We start from the raw sequence: 21,788 nt of genomic DNA, 5'->3' as shown, positions 1-21,788 counted from the left end.
AGGCGCTGGTGTATTCAAAAGCCTGTCGACTTGAATTACCTGGATAAAATTTTGTTAAAGCGAATTTGGTGTTCATTAAACGAGCAGATGGTAGTAAAAGGAAACCTTCGATGTAGCGAAATTTCGTTGTGTGAACCTTCGTTAAGCGGGGGTTGCCTGTGTGTATATATATATATATATATATATATATATATATATATATATATATATATATATATATATATATATATATATATATATATATATATATATATACAGTAAGTCCTCATCATATGGTACATATGCATTCCTGAAAACCTTACCGCAAATCAAAATTACCGTATACCAAACCCATTATAACATGTAATAATAGGGAATGCGTTCCAGCACGTCTACGGAAATGAAAATACATGAAAATAGTCATAAAAAGAAAAAAAAAATGTAAAGTACTGCTCAAAAGAAATAAACAGAAAATGTTTTTATTTACCTTTCACACGTCATGTATTCTATCAGATGATGTCCCTCCCAAAGCTAAATAAGGGACAGTAGGGATTTCAGCCCTTACTCATCTTCGGCTGAGTGGGCAGATGAGGATAAGACATCGTCATCTGCACTGTCGGAAGCATATATGGAAGGGCCAGCTGTAGTAGGGTTTGCACGTTTCACTGGTTTGAAGAAAGATGATATGGGGAAGGGCCAGCTGTAGAACCATCAGCAGCAGATGTGGAAGGGCCAGCTGTAGCAGGGATGGCATGTCTGACTGGCTTGAAGAACGAGTAGATGGAGGACTGTTTGGTTTTTCTTGTTTTTTCATCATAGATTTCTTGATAAATCTTGACACTTTTCTCTATGTCATGAGCCACTTTACTTCTCCTGGCAGTATTTGGGTCACGTTCCCTCAGGGTTTCCAGAGTTTTTTCGATACCACCAAGACATTCTCTAAGAGTTTTGATGTCCAAGCCACATACAGGTTCTTCCTCGTCTCCCTCTTTTTCTGCCTCCTCTGATGCCTTGTCTAGCTCTATAAGTTCATCATTTGAGAGAGCTTTAGCATGGCTTTCCAAAAGATCTTGAACATCATCATTATCAACTTCATCGAAGCCAGCCCTATGGCACAGATTTACTATGTCATTTCTGAATGCACTGATGTCATCTTCAGTGAAACCTGGGAAGTCATGCGCATTCTGGCCATACTTTATTCCATGCCAAGTTCATGGTAGACGTCTTCACTTTGTCCCAAGATGACTTGATGTTATCTAAGGCGTACTTGATGTTATATGACTTCCACCATTTTCTGATGGTGGGCTTGCCAGGCCCATCTGTGCCCTTTTTCAGTTACTGCATGGTTTGCCGCTGGTAATAGGCTTTAAATGTTTGCCATAATTATTATGAATATATTTGTACTACAATAGACCCTTTAATATTCCATTTATTCATCTAATTGGTAGTGCATGTAAGTAACATGTAATGCAGTTAAAAAATAGGGGGACAGGAAGAGATAACAGGCTCCAAGGGTGGTCAAGTTAAAGTCAGTACTGTGAGTGGCGGGGAGGTGTGGCGTGGATGACATCATCACTCCTTCTCCCCTGCGCTGGGCCCTCTTGGATGACAAAAACGGATACTATATCTGTGAATTTTTCTTACTGTATATTGAATCTAGGGTAGTAATTTCAAAATACCGTAACTGTGAATTTACCAGATAAAGAACTACCGTATAACTAGGAAATACTGTATATATATATATATATATATATATATATATATATATATATATATATATATATATATATATATATATATATATATATATATATATATATATATATATATATATATATATATATATATATATATATATATATATATATATATATATATATATATATATATATATATATATATATATATATATATATATATATATATATATATATATATATATATGTAACTCTTGATTTATGCGTGTTTAATTTACGCGTTTTTTGTTAATATGCGACAGAAAAAATATTATAACTAATTAAATTCACGCGATTGGTTTGCTTATACGTGATTTGGCACAACCACATTTTCAAACTGATCGCCAGACACAATTTCAAACTGTTTGCTAGAGAGTACCGCAGCTGGCTGATAGGTGGGAGCTACGCTGCCATGGACACACTCTGCTACACAGTGATGCAAAAAGAATTTTCCAAGAAAAAGTGACAGACCACCATGTTGCAGTTTTTCAAGAAAACACCAGTGGAAGATGTAGTACCAAAAGAGGATGTGGACGATCCAGTGGAAGCAGAGGAAGCAAAGGAGGCGCAGGTGGATGATGACGTCCTTGACTAGGAGGTGGACAGCAACTGCATGTGCTTGTGAGGGGTGAATTAAGACATTGGCGTCCTGCGTTTATTTTTTTACTAGTGTCTACTTTTTATACTGTGGGGTTATTTTTGATAAGTGGATTTTTGATAAAGTGGAAAAGCTCAGAGGGAGATGGTGACTGACTGTGGTGTGAGTGGTGAAAGCAGTGACGCAGTGAGTGTTGTGTTTATGTATTCTTTGTTTTGTTGTTTTCTCTTATTATTTTTTGCTTTCTCTTATTATATCTTGCTTTTCCCTTTACTTTAAATACACTTCTAGTATTTAGAATGGCAAATAATAAAAACATGTTAATTTAGCCAAATGAAAAAGCTCAGAGGAAGATGGTGACTGACTATGGTGTGAGTGGTGAAGGTAGTGACGCAGTGAGTAACTTATCGTTTTGGTAGGTGTCTGCTACCTCCTCCTGTGTATATATATATATAAACGTATATATATATATAAACGTATATATATATATATATATATATATATATATATATATATATATATATATATATATATATATATATATATATATATATATATCGTATTCGATGGCTCATAAGACACATCTTTTCTCCCCCAAAAGATGTCTCAGGAAATGGGTCTATGTCTTAAGGTTCAGTATTGAGGCAGTGGTTGGTGGTAATCTATGGCAATAGAAGCTCCAAAAACAAACCCCTGACATCCTCCCACATGTAAATAAGTGATGATTGGTAATACACTACAAAAAACCTTTCTTTCAGAGTAACAATATATAATACATCACACTTGCTGATAATTCACTTAGAATGACACCAGTCAGGAAGAATTTGTCTGAATGACCATACACCACGCACTGCATAAACCAAAATAAGACATGCGATCACCGATCAGTGATCATGATCTTGACACAGGCAAGCTACACCAATTTCTTTACAGTATGATACCATTAATCCTTAAGATAAGATACACTTCCATACAATTAAAATTGCACTTATCTTTTAACATTCTTATCTTGCATACATGTGAAAAAAATTATGAAAAAAAAAAAAAAAAAAAAAAAATTAGCCTCTCAGTGACTGTCCAGGTACATATTTATATCCCACAACAAGATTTGTACGTAGGCTATTAGCAAATATTAAAGTCTTTAAAATACAAAATATTGAGATGTAATAATGATCTAAATGCTTGTGAAAGTCTTCAAATGTCAGGGGAAATCCTTCACTTATATTCAGAGCTTCAATCCATTCATTTATCTTTTTTTTATTTCAATGTCTGCCAAAACATGGTGCATCTTATGAGCTCATGTGCTTTATGAGCCAACAAAAATGGTATATATATATATATATATATATATATATATATATATATATATATATATATATATATATATATATATATATATATATATATATATATATGTTTCATTGAAGGTGGTTGCTAGTTCTGCATTTGTTATTTTCTTTAAGATATTTTCTTTATATCTTATAGTTGTCCTTTTATCATTTTTCAAGTTTTTGTACGACTTGGCCGAAGCTAGTCATGTTGGCTAAATCGCCATTTCGGGTCTGGTGACCCTTCCTCAGTAGCGTATCTCTTCTGCTGGTGTCAGAGGGAATGCTGTGACTGGGTTGGGAGGGCTCTATCTATTCCTCCTCGGTGACTCGCTGGCCGCGTCCTCACTTGTGATTGGTTAGTGCACGGCAGCGGGGCCTGTTCAGCAGGCTGGTGCACAGTTCTTGCTCTACGCGCACTAAACAAGGCTTGAAGGTTGTCTGCCTGCTGATTCATTGCTGGGTTCGTGTCCTTGATGTAGAGGGCTTCTAATATTGTAAGGCGTCTTGAATCATTACAATTTGTTAAGATTTCAGTGTTTTCTTCTAAAGTTTTCCTGTTGATGGTCGTTCCATGGGTTTCTTGCATATGTTTTTTGGGTGTTCCAGATAAGTGGAGTGTTAGTCGCCAGGAGAGTCGTGTTGTGGTCATCTCAATATAGGTTGGTTGGAGGAATTCAGTTTCCTCTGTTGCATGTGAACCTAAAGATGAGATGAGACTTCTGGAGGCTCTCTTTTTCTTTTGAAGGGTTGTTTTTAAGTAGATGTTGTGTCTTCTTCGTTTTGTAATATATGGTTAGCTTCAGTGATGTATTGGGGTCCAGAAGTCTCATCTCATCTATAGGTTCACATGCAACAGAGGAAACTGTGAATTCCTCCAACCAACCTATATTGGGATGACCACAACACGACTCTCCCAGCGACTAACACTCCACTTAGCATCTGGAGCACCCAAAAAACATATGCAAGAAACCCATGGAACGACCATCAACAGGAAAACTTTAGAAGAAAACACTGAAATCTTAACAAATTGTAATGATTCAAGACGCCTTGCAATATTAGAAGCCCTCTACATCAAGGACACGAACCCAGCAATGAATCAGCAGGCAGACGACCTTCAAGCCTTGCCCAGTGCGCGCAGAGCCTGCTGAACAGGCCCCGCTGCCGTGCACTAACCAATCACAAGTGAGGACGCGCTGCCAGCGAGTCACCGAGGAGGAATAGATAGAGCCCTCCCAGCCCGGTCACACCATTTCCTCTGACACCAGCAGAAGAGATACGCTACTGAGGAAGGGTCACCAGACCCGAAATCGCGATTTAGCCAACATGACTAGCTTCGGCGAAGTCATACAAAAACTTGAAAAAGATAAAAGGACAACTATAAAATATAAAGAAAATATCTTAAAGAAAATAACAAATGCAGAACTAGCAATCACCTTCAATGAAACGTGCATAGGAGAAAGACTCCTGCCTATATATACCCTATATATATATATATATATATATATATATATATATATATATATATATATATATATATATATATATATATATATATATATATATATATATATATATATAAAGATAACTTGATTTACATTTGAGGAAACAGTGGTTGAGACGTCATCACTCAGATAAGGTGATCTCATTGATTTGAGTTTGAATCTGCTGGAAGCTTCCCAGTTTTCAAACTGTTATTGAATGGCTAAAGAATACCCCACATGCTTCCTATCAAAATTATCTTCTACAGTGATTGCACCAGAAAGGTATACAACACAGGGGAGTGAGGGCAAGCTTAGATAAAGAATATGTGACTGAATAGGTATTATATAAAGTATATAATCTCTTGCCAAATATAAGGGATGTTATTGTTAACTCTGATTCTAAATGGAAAAAAAAGGGTTACAAGAACCTTCATTAAAGTTACAAAATGAAAGAAACATCTTTTTCTTTTTTACTAGTAATCAACTGATTATAGGGCATCATAACTGAAAACACCTGCAAATAGTTTAATATCTAAAGACAATACATATGAAAAAAAAATCATGACACTCAAACAAATTTATGCCATATTTTCCATATAACTTTAAATTACACTGCTATTCACATTACCACACATATTTCCATGATCTATAGAATATTCAAAATTTTTTTCTACATAGGTTTTCTCTGGAAAAGAAGTTGTGATGGAGCATATTTTGTTTTCCTAGTTGATGTTTCTTGTATTCCTTTTCTTTCCTAATTACTTCACAAGCTTTCTAACATTCCTAGATATTTACCAAACAAGAAATCATACTGAATGCTGCTAAATCATTAATAACATCCACAGAAAGAAAGCCTCATCATGTGGGGGTATTGGCAAGACATAAATATATATAATCTACTTTAATAAATAAATGTAACTTTTAACCCAAAATTTGTTTGTAGAATTTACTAAAAGATAAGACCAACCTGGCGGCAAGCAGCATACACTTGGAGAGGCACCAAAATGCACCCATAAAACACCACACACACCAGATAGATTTCCACTGTGTCCTGAAAAGAAAAAAAGAATCTGTCTATCTATCCATATATATATATATATATATATATATATATATATATATATATATATATATATATATATATATATATATATATATATATATATATATATATATATATATATATATATATATATATATATATATATATATATATATATATATATATATACAGTGGACCCTCAGACATCAAACATAATTCATTCCATATGGCTGTTCCATGTCTGAATTGTTCCAAGTTCGAAACTGTTTTCCCCATAGGAAACAAAGTAAATAATTTTAATGTGTTCCATAGACATCAATAAGGTTACTGACAGGTGACAAGCCAGGCCGGCTACATGGATGGCCAACATAGGAGGCCGGTGACTGCTGTACTGACTATACGCAGAAAAACTAACATTTCTTAAAAACTATTTGGAATATTGACTTCAAATCAAAACTGGTACATCAGTTAACTTTACGCGCATAGAATGTTGTTCCATGTCCGAATTGTTCCAAGTTTGAAACCCTTTTCCTCATATGAAACAATATAAATAATTTTAATCTGTTCCATAGACATCAATAAGGTTATTGACAGGTGATGAACCAGGCCAGCTGTGTGGGCGGCTGACACGCGAGGCCAATGGTCGCCGTACTGATTGTACACAGAAATACTCAGATTTCAAAAACTATTTGGAATATTGATTTCAAACCAAACCTGGTACATCAGTTAACCTTATGCACATTTGCAGAAACAATATGAAAACAAAATTTGTATTATATCTGTAGTAAAATGCTGAAATAATAGTTTTTATATTTTTACTGCAAAAACTAAAAAGCTAGTAAGTGCATAAAATCACTGAAAACTACATTAGAAACATGCCAGTTGAACCAGAACATCTTCAATATACATATTTTCATATGCAAAAAACATTTGAAATACAGTAATTGCCCGCGTATCCGGATTATAGCAGCCAAGGCCCTGGCAGATACGCGAAATATCCGGATATGCAGAATTTCCTCTTCCAACCCCTTATAAATTGAGAAAAAAACATGTACATAACCCAAATGGGTAAGAAAACAATGAATGAAAGCACATTAAATGATTGTGTATACAATAATGACTTCCTGGAGCATGATAAAATGATAACATACAAGATACCTGCTTCTCTAGAAAATGTGAGGGTTGGGAAGGTGCCATCAGCAGCATCATGGCAATCTGCTGTTTCACTGCTGAATTGGACACTATCTGAGTCATTATTAGTGTGTTGAAGTGAGATAATGATAGTGAAGTATTTATTGTTTGTCTGGTACAGCTTTCTACCTCTGTCTCAACATAATTTTTTGTAATAGTGTTATTGTGAGAGCTATGTCATGTAAAGTTGTGATGATGAAGGCAGTAAGAAAAAGAAGTGTTTGAAAAGATCATAACAGTCTTATGATATAGAGTTGGTGGAGAAGCCTGGCAGTGAGGCATGGGGTGAGGCAGGGTCTTGGAGGGGGAGATAACACGAATGACAGAAGGGAGAGGGGAGGCCAGAATTGAAAAGTCTCACACCGATACATTTGTTTGTTTGTTTCTAGTTGTCTTCTCTTCTTGATGTTTCTCATTCTAATTCTTGTCAACTTATACCTGTCAGGCAAAAATTAGAGAGGTAAATGACACACCTCCCCTACTTGACTCCTGACCACGTACTGTGTAGGGCGTGAGTCAGGCTATGACACAACCACACAAGACATTTAAAATTGGCTTCCTGATGGGAAGGGTATTTACTTATAAAAAAAATAAACTATATCATCTGGAAATTTAGGGTCTGAAGATTTTGGAGATACAATAGTAATCCCAAAATCTTAAATCCCACAAAATCAAATAAATAAATCCTGCATCTCCCTAAAGTCTGAGTAAAATATTTTGGGGGTGGGGAATTTGTGTAAGTTAGATATATATACAGTAATTGCCCGCGTATCCGGATTATAGCAGCCAAGGCCCTGGCGGATACACAAAATGCTCAGATACACGGAATTTTCTCTCCCAACCCCTTATGAATTGAGAAAAAAACATGTACATAACCCAAATGAGTAAGTAAACAATGAATGAAAGCACATTACATGTATAATCTGGAACAAAAAATGGTACATAAGCAGTACAAGGGGTGGTGGGTTGTACACACAACAGTAAAGACAACGTCACACTAGTACTTTTCTGTCAACTTTCTTTGTCGCGTTTGTCAACTGTAAACAAACATGGCTGCCCCTTCACCCCCCAGCCAGCTGCTGCTATTTTTTCGTTGCTATTTTTGGCCTTTAATGCTCTTTATGAGAAATTTCAGACAGTTTTGTCCACTCATAAATGAAAGAGCAGCTCATCTTGGCCATTTGCTACTTGGAAGTTCTGCCTTGGAGCATCTCACAGAGAAATGTAAACAAACAACTGAACCACTTTTCGCTGCTAGGCTGGAATATATATATATATATATATATATATATATATATATATATATATATATATATATATATATATATATATATATATATATATATATATATATATATATATATATATATATATATATATATATATATATATATATATATATATATATATACACATTTAACCCTCAGCTATCGTGCCCAATTGGGGCCAAAATAGCCGCGCCATAGCCAAAAACGCAATAGCCGAATTGAAAAACTAATGGTGAAAATTGTTATTGGTGTCGCAACCACAAATTTTACTCCTAATATCTCTCATTTTTAGCTTTTTTTTTAATTACTGTAGAATCCATTGGTAACAATTAAATTTGATAAATTCATAAACAACATTTCACAGCTAGGGTTCTGTCTTGTCTCATTGGTTTACGTTCGGTGATGGTAGGAGGACAGCGTGGAGGGTTGGTGGCCATTGTAAGCACAAAAAATGGTAGCATCTGGCTATCACTGTCTAGTGGGGAGGACGCGCACTCAGAGACTGTGTTTCATCTTGGTGGGAAGGCAGTTTTGGCCAATGAGCGCTCAGATATCCCATGACGTCATGTCTGGGCACGCGATAGCAGGCATCTGAGGTCGCAATAATGAAATTTTAGCAGCTTTTCATGGATGCGTGATAGCAGTAAAACGCAATAGCTGAAATCGTGATAGCTGAGGGTTGACTGTATATATATATACATTTACATCTACTTATGAAGATGATATTAAGTTGAGATTATAGCAACATTCCAATTAGCAAGAAAATAAATTTTATTACAAAAGTTTTGGTTAGAAACCATAAATCTTAATTTGACTAAAAATTTACTCTAGAAGAAAATGGTGTGTTCTGTCTGGCTCAAGACGACAGAAAGAATTGATGGAACAGTAAAAAAAACAACAGAAATCGTTGAAGACGACGGAAAAAGTGCTAGTGTGACGCTGCCTGAAGTGCTGTCGCCTAGCAGGATCGAGGAATCGCTTGCGCGGTAGTTTTGAATATGTTTGGGGGCAGCTCTGGATAATAGCGAATTCTGGATAGTGGCGATCTGGATACACGGGCGATTACTGTATAAGATTTTTGAGAAATGTGCGTATAAAGTAAGCAAATGTTCTGGGTCCGCAGGGTCCATTGTCTATGTTCACTGTTCAGAGAGGGAGGCATCATAGATTCCTTACTTATGGAGTCTATGTATGAAGTGACCTATGACTTGTAAGCTGAGGTCACCTTCCTCCTCTTGTAGTCCTTCCTGTTCTTGGCAGACTTGGAGTTTGTACCCACCCATGTGTAAGTACAGTAAACACCATTGATGTACTGTGTGATACATGTCTCAATTTAACACATTTTTCTCATCGGGAGGTTTAGCCAGAAACACACAAAATAGCTTGTATTCACATACTGATTACACTTAGAAATTCAATAAAATAGTGAGAACAAATGGTGTTCTGCCGACAAGCAACTCTTCCTCTTTGTAATGCAAAAAACCAGAAGTATCTAGGTGTTATGGTTACCAAAATATCACAGGTTGAATGAGGTGGTATCATTGGTGTACGTGGCCTTGCGTCCGATCGGGTCCAGTGGCCTTGGCTAAAGTGATAGAAAACGAGCCCATTTTATCCTCTCTCTCTCTCTCTCAATCAAAATGTTCGCAAAGTGATCTAATTTGTATACAGGTTGAACCCCGCTTTAACGGCACGCGATTTACTGGAATCCCGTGTTTAACGGCAAAAATTTCCGGTGGGAACATAGTGTTGTCTTTAACGGCATTTCGGCATTTACCGGCATCGCCTAGTACCGATTCCGCCGCACCGATGTACCGGCGCTGGTGTGCCGCTCCAACCCACGTGCAGTTTCCCGCCACAAGCGTTATTTCCCGCCTAGACAGCATAGAGAGAAGACGATTTACTTTTGCCCTAGTCTTTGTTAGTTCGGTGATATATTTTGGCAAAATGGCTTCGAAAAGGCCTGCAGACTTTGGAAAAAGTGGTCCAAGTGAAAAGAAAAAGCGTTTGTCATTGACTATTGCACAGAAAGAACATTAATTTTCGTTTTCTCCTAACCTAACTTTTTATTTTCTATTATTTTCTTATATTTTTAGTATTTATCGGCTTTAACGGCAAAATCGATTTAACGGCAACGGCAAATCCCCGAGCTTGCCGTTAAATCGGGGTTCAACCTGTATTTGTTTTGCAAAAAAAAACATATAAAATACACACAATAGTAGTTGCTGGTGGTGGTGGTGGAATGCCTTCCCCTTCAGTAGTAGAAGTTCCTATATCCGTATCAGAGCCCAGAACATCACCATCTTCACTCTCTATTATTGTAGAAACTGTAAATTCCAAAGCCCTTCTGATACCACTCTCATTCAAAAGTTGTCTCCCCGCAACATGGCGAGAGACCTGAGGTGTAGAAGTAAGGAGCGTGGGAGAGGTGGCGGAATCGGACACCGTGAAATCACTGTTGCTCCCACCATCCATCGTGGGAGTTGGTGACACAGTGACGTATAGCATATGTATACTCCCGACTTGCAGACTTGCCGTGCCTCACAACAGAATGAATTCCAGTTCTTTTCTTGAAATTCACAAACCACCCTTTACTTGCTTTAAAATCATCATTGGAGTCATATGTAGTATCAGAAATAAGATCACGATCCAGCAGCCTAGCTTTCGCACAAATTATACCTTCTGACAAAGAACCACCAGCCATCTGCCTTTGGTTTATTCAATCAACATTTTTTTTCACTTCTTCCACTGCTGCAGGTCGCTTAAATTGCCTTTTCACACCAATCGCCACATCAGCTCTTTTAATGAGCTGTCTTCTTCAGTATTGTCGCTACTGTAGATTTAGCCATACAGGTAACTCTCGATTTACACGTGTTAGAGTTACGTGATTTTGTTATAACGAGACCGAAAAAATATTATAATTAATTTAATTTGTGCGATTGGTTTGCTTATACAGTAAAATCTCGCTTGACGAACGTCTCTAAGGACGAACAATTCGGGAGACGACCAAAAAATTTCTCAATATATCGACCCAGGGGATGAATGATATTTCGGGGGATCAACGTGGTTAAACGGCTCGCCGTTTGTGTGATAGCTAACCCAGCTATCACACAACAACAAAACAAAATATAAGCACAAAAGAAAATAGAAACAGGAACATACGAAAAATATTACATAACATAATCTCCGTGCCACCATGATTTTCTCCTGTTTTTCCTGAGCATGGTGATGTTACCGGCGCGCTCTACTGTAGCTTCTTCGGCGTTATCTTCGCTGCTCTGGTGGCTCTCAGCGTTGCTGTCATCATCATCCTGGCCATGTCCAGGTACTGCAGATTGTGGCACATCCATTGCAGCTGTTTCCTCGCTCGCCTGGCAAGGAACACCGCCCTACTGCCCGCTCCTCTCACACTGAGCATCACCTCCGAGGATCAAAGGAACTTCCTGGCCACGTGCCTTTAACTTCCCTTCTTGGAAGTCCAAACTTGCTCTCACATGCGTGAGGAAGTCAATCCCCAGCAGGCAAGGGTCTTCCAAGGCAGAGACGAAGACTGGTAATCTTTCCATGTTTCCCACGCCGATGTTCACTATAACGGGGCCCCACATAGCAGCACTGACTTGTGATGCTACACAGCTGTTGTGTAGCTCTGGCACGCTGCGCACATCCAAAATCCTCTCTCATGACTGTCTTCTCGGATCTTGTCTGTCTTCCTTCCCATCCTCCTCTCCTCCATTCCATCATGCCATCAATGTCCAGTCTCTCAAGTAATTAATAACCTTTTCTTTTTTATTCATTTTATTATTATTTTGATAGCATTTAGGTAAGTAAAACAATTTAGGCTTTCTATAATTATTTTGTTCATGTCATGCATACATTAACCCGCTAAGAACGATGGCCGCAAAATTCGCACCTTCCCATTACCGCAATTATCATAAAAAAATCAACACTTATAAATTACTCTGGAAAAAAATCTGCTGTTAGTAGACATGACAATGCATCATCCTACACGTTTTTATTGCTCTACTCACTATGGTTGTCTCAGAATAATAACCGATAGTTGGAGAAGACTGTGGTAGCGGCAACTCGGGGGAGGTGCTTTTGTGTATTCTTACATAATGTAAGGCACTGCTCATGTTTTTGTGTTTTCACATGTTTTTCGTGTTTTCACTCATATTGGCTGATTATAGTTACGTATGTTTTTATCAGGCGTGGGTGACGATGTTGTCACAATAGCAGGGTCGGGATCTACCTCCAACCTGTGCACTTTGCGTCTTGTCCCGCCTTGTCTATCACTTTTATCACTAAACTTTAGCTTCCTCTTAGCACCAGGAGCCATAGTTGTAAATAATAGTTCCGTAAATACGTAAATAATTACCACCGCGACACGACGCTCACGCACCTCACAGAAATTTACGGGAGACTAGCTGGCTAGAGCGGTGTGCTTCCTGGGAGCCGACAGTACTACCATAGGACTACGTCATGACCAAATATAGCAGCGCTACCAATGCTAGCGCGGTTTTTATTAGCGCTCAAAGTAGCTGCCCCATTTAAGGACTGTCGGAAGTGTGCTATGCAGCCGTATTTAAGGCCTGTCGGAGTTTTCGAGTTAAAGGTCTATTTTGAATGGGTTTTATGGACAAAAGTATGATTTTTTTTTGGTCTGGAATGGATTAATGGTACAATACATTCTTATGGGAAAAATTGATTCAGGGGACGAACAAATCGGGTGACGAACAGGATTTAGGAATGAATTATGGTCATGAGCTGAGGTTTTACTGTACGCGATTTGGCCCAACCGCATTTTCAAACTGAGAGCCAGACGCAATTTCAAACTGTGCTCTTCTTGTGCCTCATTTGCAGTCTGCCAGCACTGAGTACAGATGGAATCTCTTCAATCTGCCTATAATTCACCCAAAATGTTCTTCATCTTCTTCTGCATGTGGGATTATTTTTGATAAGTGGATTTTTTTATAAAGTGGTAAAGCTCAGAGGAAGATGGTGACTGACTGTGGTGTGAGTGGTGAAGGCAGTGACGCAGTGAGTGTTGTGTTTACGTATTCTGTTTTGTTGTTTTCTCTTATTATTTTTTGCTTTCTCTTATTATTTCTTGCTTTTCCCTTTACTTTAAATACACTTCTAGTATTTAGAATGGTAAATAATAAAAAACATGTTAATTTAGTCAAATAAATAGAGTATTTTGTACAAATTTTTTTAGACCACATCCTGCATCCCCCTATTATGCATTGTTTCTTATGAGAATTACATGTTTGTTTTACGCTTAACAAATGTTCACACAACAAAATTTTGCCACAACGAAGGTTTCATTTTACTACCATCTGCTCATTTAACAAACACCAAACTCGCTTTAACGAAGTTTTATCCAGGTAATTTTTTTCCAAGTTTGAAACCACCGCCGTATCATGCAAGCCAACAGGCTTTTGAATACACCAGCGCCTCTGGTGGACAACACGCGCACCACTCACTCCTCCTGTTCAAAACAATAACAGCGTCAGCAGCAGCTCGTCTTCCCTCGCTCAACTTACCACCAAAACGCCCTGCAATGTCGCCTAGCATTGCTAAGAAGATCAGGAAGTCTCTTACTCTCGAAGTGAAGCTGGATATTATTCACAGACACGAGAGAGGTGAGAAAACTAATAGCATTGCTCACCACCATCTTGACTCCATCTACTGTCTCTACTATTTTCAAGTCAGCAGACTCTATTAAGAAGGCTGGTGAGACCATATCTTCCTTGCAAGCTAAAAGAACCACCTGAACTCGTGTCTCTACAATGGATAAAATGGAAAGCCTTGTGGAAATGTGGTACATAAGTTTTGCATGTGATACAATGATGCATCCTTTGTTTACATTCCACAGGTTGCCGGTTAGTGTCTTTCCCGCTCCACTCTCCCTCCCTTCATAAATTTAAGATCATCAACATTATAAAGTTATGTACATACATACATTAGTGTACATTATAATGACTTAAATCAAACTGCCTAAATGTTTAATTTCATAATTTTTATATTCATTAAACCTTTCACTGTACTATGATGCACTCTCGCTTTATTTACTCTCAATGGAAGTTCAAGTCAGGGGTTAAACTTTTTATAATTGGTTTGCTTAATCAAGTTTCGCTGAACGAAGGGTTTTTTAGGAACGTAACCCCTTCGTTAAGCGGGGGTTGCCTGTACACCAGCGCCTCTTGTGGACAAAATGCGCACCACTCACTCCCCTACCCTTCCCCGCTCTTAGTTCAAAACAAAAACAGGGTCCAGCACCAGCTCGTCATCTCACGCTCAACATGCCACCAAAACGCCCTGCAACCACCCCCTGCAATGTTGCCTAGCATTGCTAAGAAGACCAGGAAGTCTCTTACTCTCGAAGTGAAGCTGGATATTATTCACAGACACGAGAGAGGTGAGAAAACTAATAGCAATGCTCGCCACCATCTTGACTCCATCTATTGTCTCTACTATTTTCAAGTCATTAGTAATTCACTATCACTCAGTGCCACAGAGTCAAGGTTATCCTCATGGCATGAGCGTATATGAATACTAAGATATGATATCCATTATAGCAGGTAATAGAGTGGAAACATAAATATCGTGGTGAAAGTAGCACTCAAACTAAAGGGTCACAAGAAGAAGAAGAAGCGGCTGAGTCGCTGCCAGTCTCCGCCTCGTCTGTAGCCAATCTCATCTCCGCTTTATTTTTTGGTATTCCATGTAAGATTTCACTTTATGCATTACAAAACAATCCTTTCTTGGGGGCAAGGTTTGTAAAAAGCTGATAGAAATGTTGTTTTGTGAACATAAATGCATACAGTAAGCCCCCGAATTTAGCGAAATCCAGCTTAGCGAAACCCTTATTTAGCGACTGTCTGGAAAAAAGCCAAGCCCTCAAGTTTAGCGATTTTCTCTCATATTTAGCGAATGTACAGTGCTACACTGTCCCGCCTCCCGCTCGCTCTGAGCCAATTACGTGTCTGTTTGGCTGTGACATCAGCCCCACAGTGCCTACGGCATTCCCGCTCGACACTTGAGCTTTTGTGTGTGTTAATCCAGCGTGTGAACTCATTTTTTGTGATCCCATCCTCACTGTTTAGCGAGTTTCGCTATCACCATGGCCTCCACTGGTGGTTCAGGGGGTGTTGATTCTCGTGAAGGTGGCGATGTTGCAGCTGTAAATGGGGACTCGAAATGAGGACTTTGGGCGGACGAAAGACTGATTGGTATTTTTCTCTATTTAAAGTAGTATTCAAATTTGGCAAAATTCCAATTTACCGATGGTTTCAGCAGACTAATAGGATTGCTAAATGTGGGGGCTTACTGTATATAAGACAGTAACACCACCTCTCGAGGTGGTGTTCCCAGCAACCTGAGAGCAACCTGATAGCAAGCTCGTTACCATCCCTCCAAGCATTCATGGATGCCATTTCACGGCAGGAGGTTGCTCTGACATTGTTAAAGTTTCTTGGATCCAGCTCCTGGCAGCCAATGAGCACTTTTAGGCGGGCTACCAACCTCCACCTGCCAACAGCAACAAATCTTTGTGGATGCTATTTTACAAAGGTTGGTATGTGAGCAGAAGGTTGCTATGGAGGTTGTCTATACCAACATACACAACAACCTGTTTCTTGGATCCAGCCACGGACCTCCCATCTATCGGCCAGCTGCGGAACTCTCTGGCGCGCAGTTTGAAATTGCATCTAGCGCTCAGTTTGAAAATGCGGTTGGGACAAATCACATAGTATAAGCAAACTGATCACGCAAATTAAATTAATTATAACATTTTTTCAGTCGTGTTATAACAAAAATGCATAAATCGAGAGTTACCTGTGTATATATATATATATATATATATATATATATATATATATATATATATATATATATATATATATATATATATATATATATATATATATTTGCTAGTAGTCTATGTACCAATCTTGTGAGATGTAAACATGTATCTGGCATATGGCATCAGCACTGACTGTGAGAGACAACAGGCATAATAGTCATAATCTTTCTTTTCTCATAATTTTTTTTACATGTATGTAAAAGCGAGTTCACACATGCCAATTTGTGACTGATATTTTATGCACGTAGAGTTTCTGACTCACAATTGGTGTCTAGTGACTGCAGAAAGCAGTCGCAAATCACCACCAACATGTTGGTGTTGCTAGCTGATTTGCGACTTTATTTACATCGTGACATCACGGAGTAAGCTTTGAAAATATGGTCTCCAGATGTAGAAAAGATGTTAGAGTTGGTGAGGGAAAAAGAACACACCTGGGACCTGAGAAATGAATTATACAGTAAGAAAGCTTGTGCAAATTGTCGTTCGACGAAACAGTTGCCACTCTACAAGAACTGTTTCCCTCAATGCAGGGTGTTGTTGGAGGTGAGGACTGAAGACTTGTCAGGATTTAATTTGATCTCAATTGTGCATAATCTACTTAAGATTAACAATTTTCTTATGAAAAATGTAGGCTAACAGAGTGTGGTAGACACTCCTTTCTTTCCTTCTACTTAGCCAGGGGCATATCCACAGGCATTTTATTTTCTGTTGACTCTTCCGGTATGCAAAAAAAAAAAATAAAATAAAATAAAAAAATAAAAAAAAAAATAAAAAAATAAAACAGCTTCGACATCATCACTGGAGGAAGCCATCTTGGCGCGAAGCTGTTTGTTTACTTTCACTTCCTGCCAAGGCACCAACTAGTTGATACTTTCCAGGTGCTACGTCTGACACTTTCTGACTAGATGGGACGAGTCGGACACTCTGCGTATATAAAATATCAGTCACAAATTGGTATGTGTGAACCTGTCTTTAGGTAAGAATGCTAAATGATAGGTGCAATTTTAATTGTGTGAAAGGGGTGTCTTACCTCAAGGAATAATACTAAAAAACACAGTGAGTCTTGCCCGTGTTTAAATCAAGATCGCCAATCATGTGTTTTGTTTTGGTTCTTCCTAACTGGCATCATTCTATGTGAATTACCAGTAAGTATGACCTACTATATATTGTTACTAGGAAAGAAACAGTTGTTTTGTGGTTTAATACCAAACATCACTTTGTTTACATGTGCGAAGATGTCTGGGGTTTGATTTTATAGCCTCCGTTGCCATAGACTGACCACCAACCACTGCCTCAATGCAGGCCCATTTCTTGATACTTTTTTTTTTTTTGGAGAAAAAGGTGAGTCTTATGAGCCATCAAATACGGTAAAAAGAAACTGGCCTACAGGAGAGGAGATCAACTGCCTTCTCTCCCTAACAGTGTATGTCTTAAGCAAGCAAACCACCACAGACTGCCAATGTAACAATAACATATCCAGCAGAAGCATTTCTGAAGGCTGCATAGTAAACAAATTGGCAATACTGGGTGCATTCAAGCACCTAAAAATCTGCTGTGAAGTGTTGGAGAGCAGACCTGCAAAAGTATCCAAAACTTGATCAAAGCAAGAAGTGAAGTCTACAAGATCAGTCAAAACTTCTATTTGGGTAGCCAAATGCCAAGGAAAGGTCACCAAAAGGTCTTTGTTCTACATTAGATGCCACAGATCTTCATTTGTAGGGGATGACCCACACGAAGACCCCTCTGGTGTATGCCAGTGACTTACCTGTAAGCCACATCTCTGGGGCAAGGAAAGTTTGGCTGAAATTGTATTTAAAGTTCTGCAGAAAAAATTCCACTTTTCCCTGTAGAACCTCTTGAGCCAAGAGAGAATGAGGAAACACCAAGGAAGTGTGAGTGAGGCCCTGCTGTGAACTCTCAAAGCTGCACTTGGCCCCAGACTGCAGTGTGAAGAAATGAGAAAAAGATTCAGGCACTTCTATGAACTCCCTCATCCTCATCATGAGCTCACAAAAGGGGACAGGAACCTCATCTGCCAGACTGTCTAACCTATAAGGGTGGCTTTCATCAAAAGATTCATCATCTACTACCAATGAAGATAAATGCCCGTCCACACTAGAGACTGATTCCATGGGGGTCATTCCATAATGAAGGGGCAGGAAGGATGAGCATCCAAACTGGTTGACAGGCAGGGAATTCCTCCACACTTCTCACTCCTGTGAGCAGCCAGAGGAGGAACATGTACACTGCACTCATACATGCTTTCACTGTCAACATAGCTCAGGAGGCCCTCTTATGGACCATTATGATATCTGCTTCCACAAACGTGTGAAAGAAAAAAAAAAAGAAAAAAAAGAGAGGGGTGATTGGTGCAAGGAAAGGCTTTCCAGGCGGAGAGAAAGAGGGAGTAACATGGCTGATGCATACCTCCCTCCATTGTAGATATTTGGGGCTGCAGCCTGGTGTTCACCACCAAAATGCCGCCTGTCCTGCATGACCCGCACATCCTGTAGCCTCTTCAATTTTAACTGTATATTGGAGTCCTGGGGAAGCACTTGTGTGCTTCTCAGGCTAAAGTCTCAATATGGACAGGCCTTAAGGGAAGGCTTGTGCTTACAGTCTGACTCACTACTGTGGTTGAGGTTGGTAGTCTGCATCTTAAGCATCATGAATGCTATTGATATCATAAGCACCAAAACATTCAACAATTCTACTGAAACAAAAGTTGCACAATAAGTCTGTTATATTAAGAGGTACTGGTTCAAAACTGGTATAGTGTTACCATTGTTTTCTTCACTAAAATTGCTTCTAAAACTAAATATACCAAAATTTTTTCTTGATACAGAAAAATCTCCAAGTACCACTTCCTCTAAATGGTTTCTTGTTATTGAAAACCTCGGTCATGGAATATGACACAAAAGAATGAAAAATTGCTGCACATGTAGCCATCACTGTAGTTGCCAAAACACAAAGACTTTGATGACATATATGTGCAAAGCATACAGATAAGGGGGCCCTGAATTTCCTACAAGAGCTAAGTTTGGAAAAGTAAACGTCTCACAAACATCCTATGTAGTACGTAACACCTGGGTGCATTACCATTAAGATGAAGCCTATAGGTTTGGGGTTATTTTCCACTACACTAAACCCTAAATATAACGGATGATGTGGGGACAGGGATCTTTTGTTATGTCCAAAAATCTGTTATAACTGAGGATCCATTATATCTGATGGAAATACCAGACAGATCTGTTATATCCTGAAGTTTGTCCGGTATTTATACCCACTGCTGCCCCACTTTCGCGAAATGCCTTGTGGAATTCCTGTGACAACATGTTATGGGACGATGATGCCCTTGCTATAATGGATGAAAATCTGTTATAGTGAGGGTTTGTCCAGATAGATTTTTTGTCCATTATATCTGATATCCGGTATATCGAGATCCGTTATATCAAGGGTTTCCTATATAGTCCCTACAGATCCATATTAACTACAATAGCTAAATTCAGTAAGCATAAGGAAGAGGGGATAAAATTTCTTTGTGGTAAAGGAGAAAATCAATTAACTGCAACAGGGTTATACTATAGATTTTTTTCCTATTTTATAGTATTTTCCCCTAGTCAGTCTAATAAGACTAGTACAATGTCTCCTGATGAAGGAATCTCTTTTGGCATTTAGGAACTATTACCCCAAGTGGATGCCCTTGCTGCTCTTAGACCATGGCCAGGATCCAAACATGTGTGCCTGAGGATCTCTAGGTTCATGAAGCACAAATGGTCCCACAATACCATGGTGGGGGCCCAATTGGGTCATATTTCATATTACAAAATGTAAAAAAAAAATATTACAAAAACAAGAGCTACAGTATATAAAAAAAAGTGCTCTTAATAGAAAAGATGGAAAATTTCTAGTTATGATCATGCTAATATCAGAAATCTCAGAGAGAGAGAGAGAGAGAGAGAGAGAGAGAGAGAGAGAGAGAGAGAGAGAGAGAGAGAGAGAGAGAGAGAGAGAGAGAGAGAGAGAGAGAGAGAGAGAATCATATCTTCAAAATGTCTATGGAGTCATCAAATCATGTATGCAATGTGCAATGTATAAAAAGAAAGAAATAAGAAGAAAAAAAAAATTGGACAGAAAGTTGGTAACTATGTATATCTCTATAATGACAAGAGATATAAAACAGAAAAGAAAATGTGTAGAAGAAATGGAGTTCAACATAATGTGGGCAAATTCAATATTCTGGAATTATATTTCAGGGAGAAACTAAAAAGGTATCAGTCAACATTGTAATAATGATATTCACATATAAAATATAAATAAAATTTGGAATGCAAAAAATGTAACTCAAAAGTAATTCTCCCTAACCTGTTTATCAAAGGAGAACTGATACTCAAAAGGGTTGTGGTCAGCTGCACCAGGGTCACCATTGACGAGGGTGAGTTGGTATTGGAGAGAAGCATTATGATTTGATCTCTGCCATGTACATGTGGATGAGTTCCAGACACACGCCACAAAGCTCAGGTACCAAAACCTGCAGTAAGAGGGAATGATGAACAAGAAACCTTGCCTTGATGCACTCCAAAAGGAAATGGTGCTACTGAAAGGGAAGATGTGCTGACTACATATTAAAATTGTTCTTTTTATTGATTTAAATAAAGTCAATCAATTTGTTATATATATGCTGCACCAAAAATGCAATGTACAACATGCTACTAATAAATCTTTAAATGATACAGAGGATATATCAAGGGTATCAATGGGTAAAATTCTCAGGATTAGAAACCAAAATAGAACAAGAAATAGTGGTTTCAGTTTGAAAAGAAATGGAATGACAGATTAATGAAAAAGACTCAGTTATCACTTGCTATGCTAGTGCTGAGTCATTAGGGAGCTTTAAAAGATGATTAGACATACCTGTGGATGGGGATGATAGATAGAAATAGGTATGTTTCCTACAGACTTCTTGCAGGTACCCTTATTTTCTTATGGTCTTATGTGTTTCAGCCAGTCTTACTTCTGTAACCTTAACAAAACTCCCGCTGAGCTTTTCTTCCTAACCCATACACTTACTTACCTCATTATGGAAAGCCTTAATTCCTTCCAACAATTGTTCTCCAGTACGATAAAGCCTTAGAACATTTCCAAACTTTCCCCATCAGTTCTACAGTATGCTTTTTCTAGGTTTATGAAAGCTTTTCTTTTTGGAAGTCCTTATCTATAATAATTCTAATAATATGCCCTATATCACAATCTAGCCAATGAACCTCTATTTACAAATAAGAATAAATTCTGCCAAAA

The 21,788-nt window shown here is 38.2% G+C and overlaps 1 protein-coding gene across 3 annotated transcripts in view; it reads right to left on the bottom strand.

The window, feature by feature from the left end:
• The window catches only part of LOC123518106, a 78,095-nt gene that overhangs the window by 43,257 nt on the left and 13,050 nt on the right, over positions 1–21,788 (bottom strand). For all 3 annotated transcript variants that reach the window (XM_045278720.1, XM_045278722.1, XM_045278721.1), the window contains exons 3-4: positions 20,856–21,021; positions 6,093–6,176 (exon numbers count right to left, since the gene is read on the bottom strand). In XM_045278720.1, the coding sequence (XP_045134655.1) occupies positions 6,093–6,176; positions 20,856–21,021 (250 nt within the window). The remainder of the gene's footprint in view (positions 1–6,092; positions 6,177–20,855; positions 21,022–21,788) is intronic.

The sequence above is a fragment of the Portunus trituberculatus genome, chromosome 43, assembly GCF_017591435.1.
Source record: "Portunus trituberculatus isolate SZX2019 chromosome 43, ASM1759143v1, whole genome shotgun sequence".
In the NCBI taxonomy this organism is placed as follows: Eukaryota; Metazoa; Arthropoda; class Malacostraca; order Decapoda; family Portunidae; genus Portunus; species Portunus trituberculatus.
The sequence above is the reverse complement of the archived record's forward strand: the minus strand, read 5'-3'. Positions and strand labels throughout refer to the sequence as shown.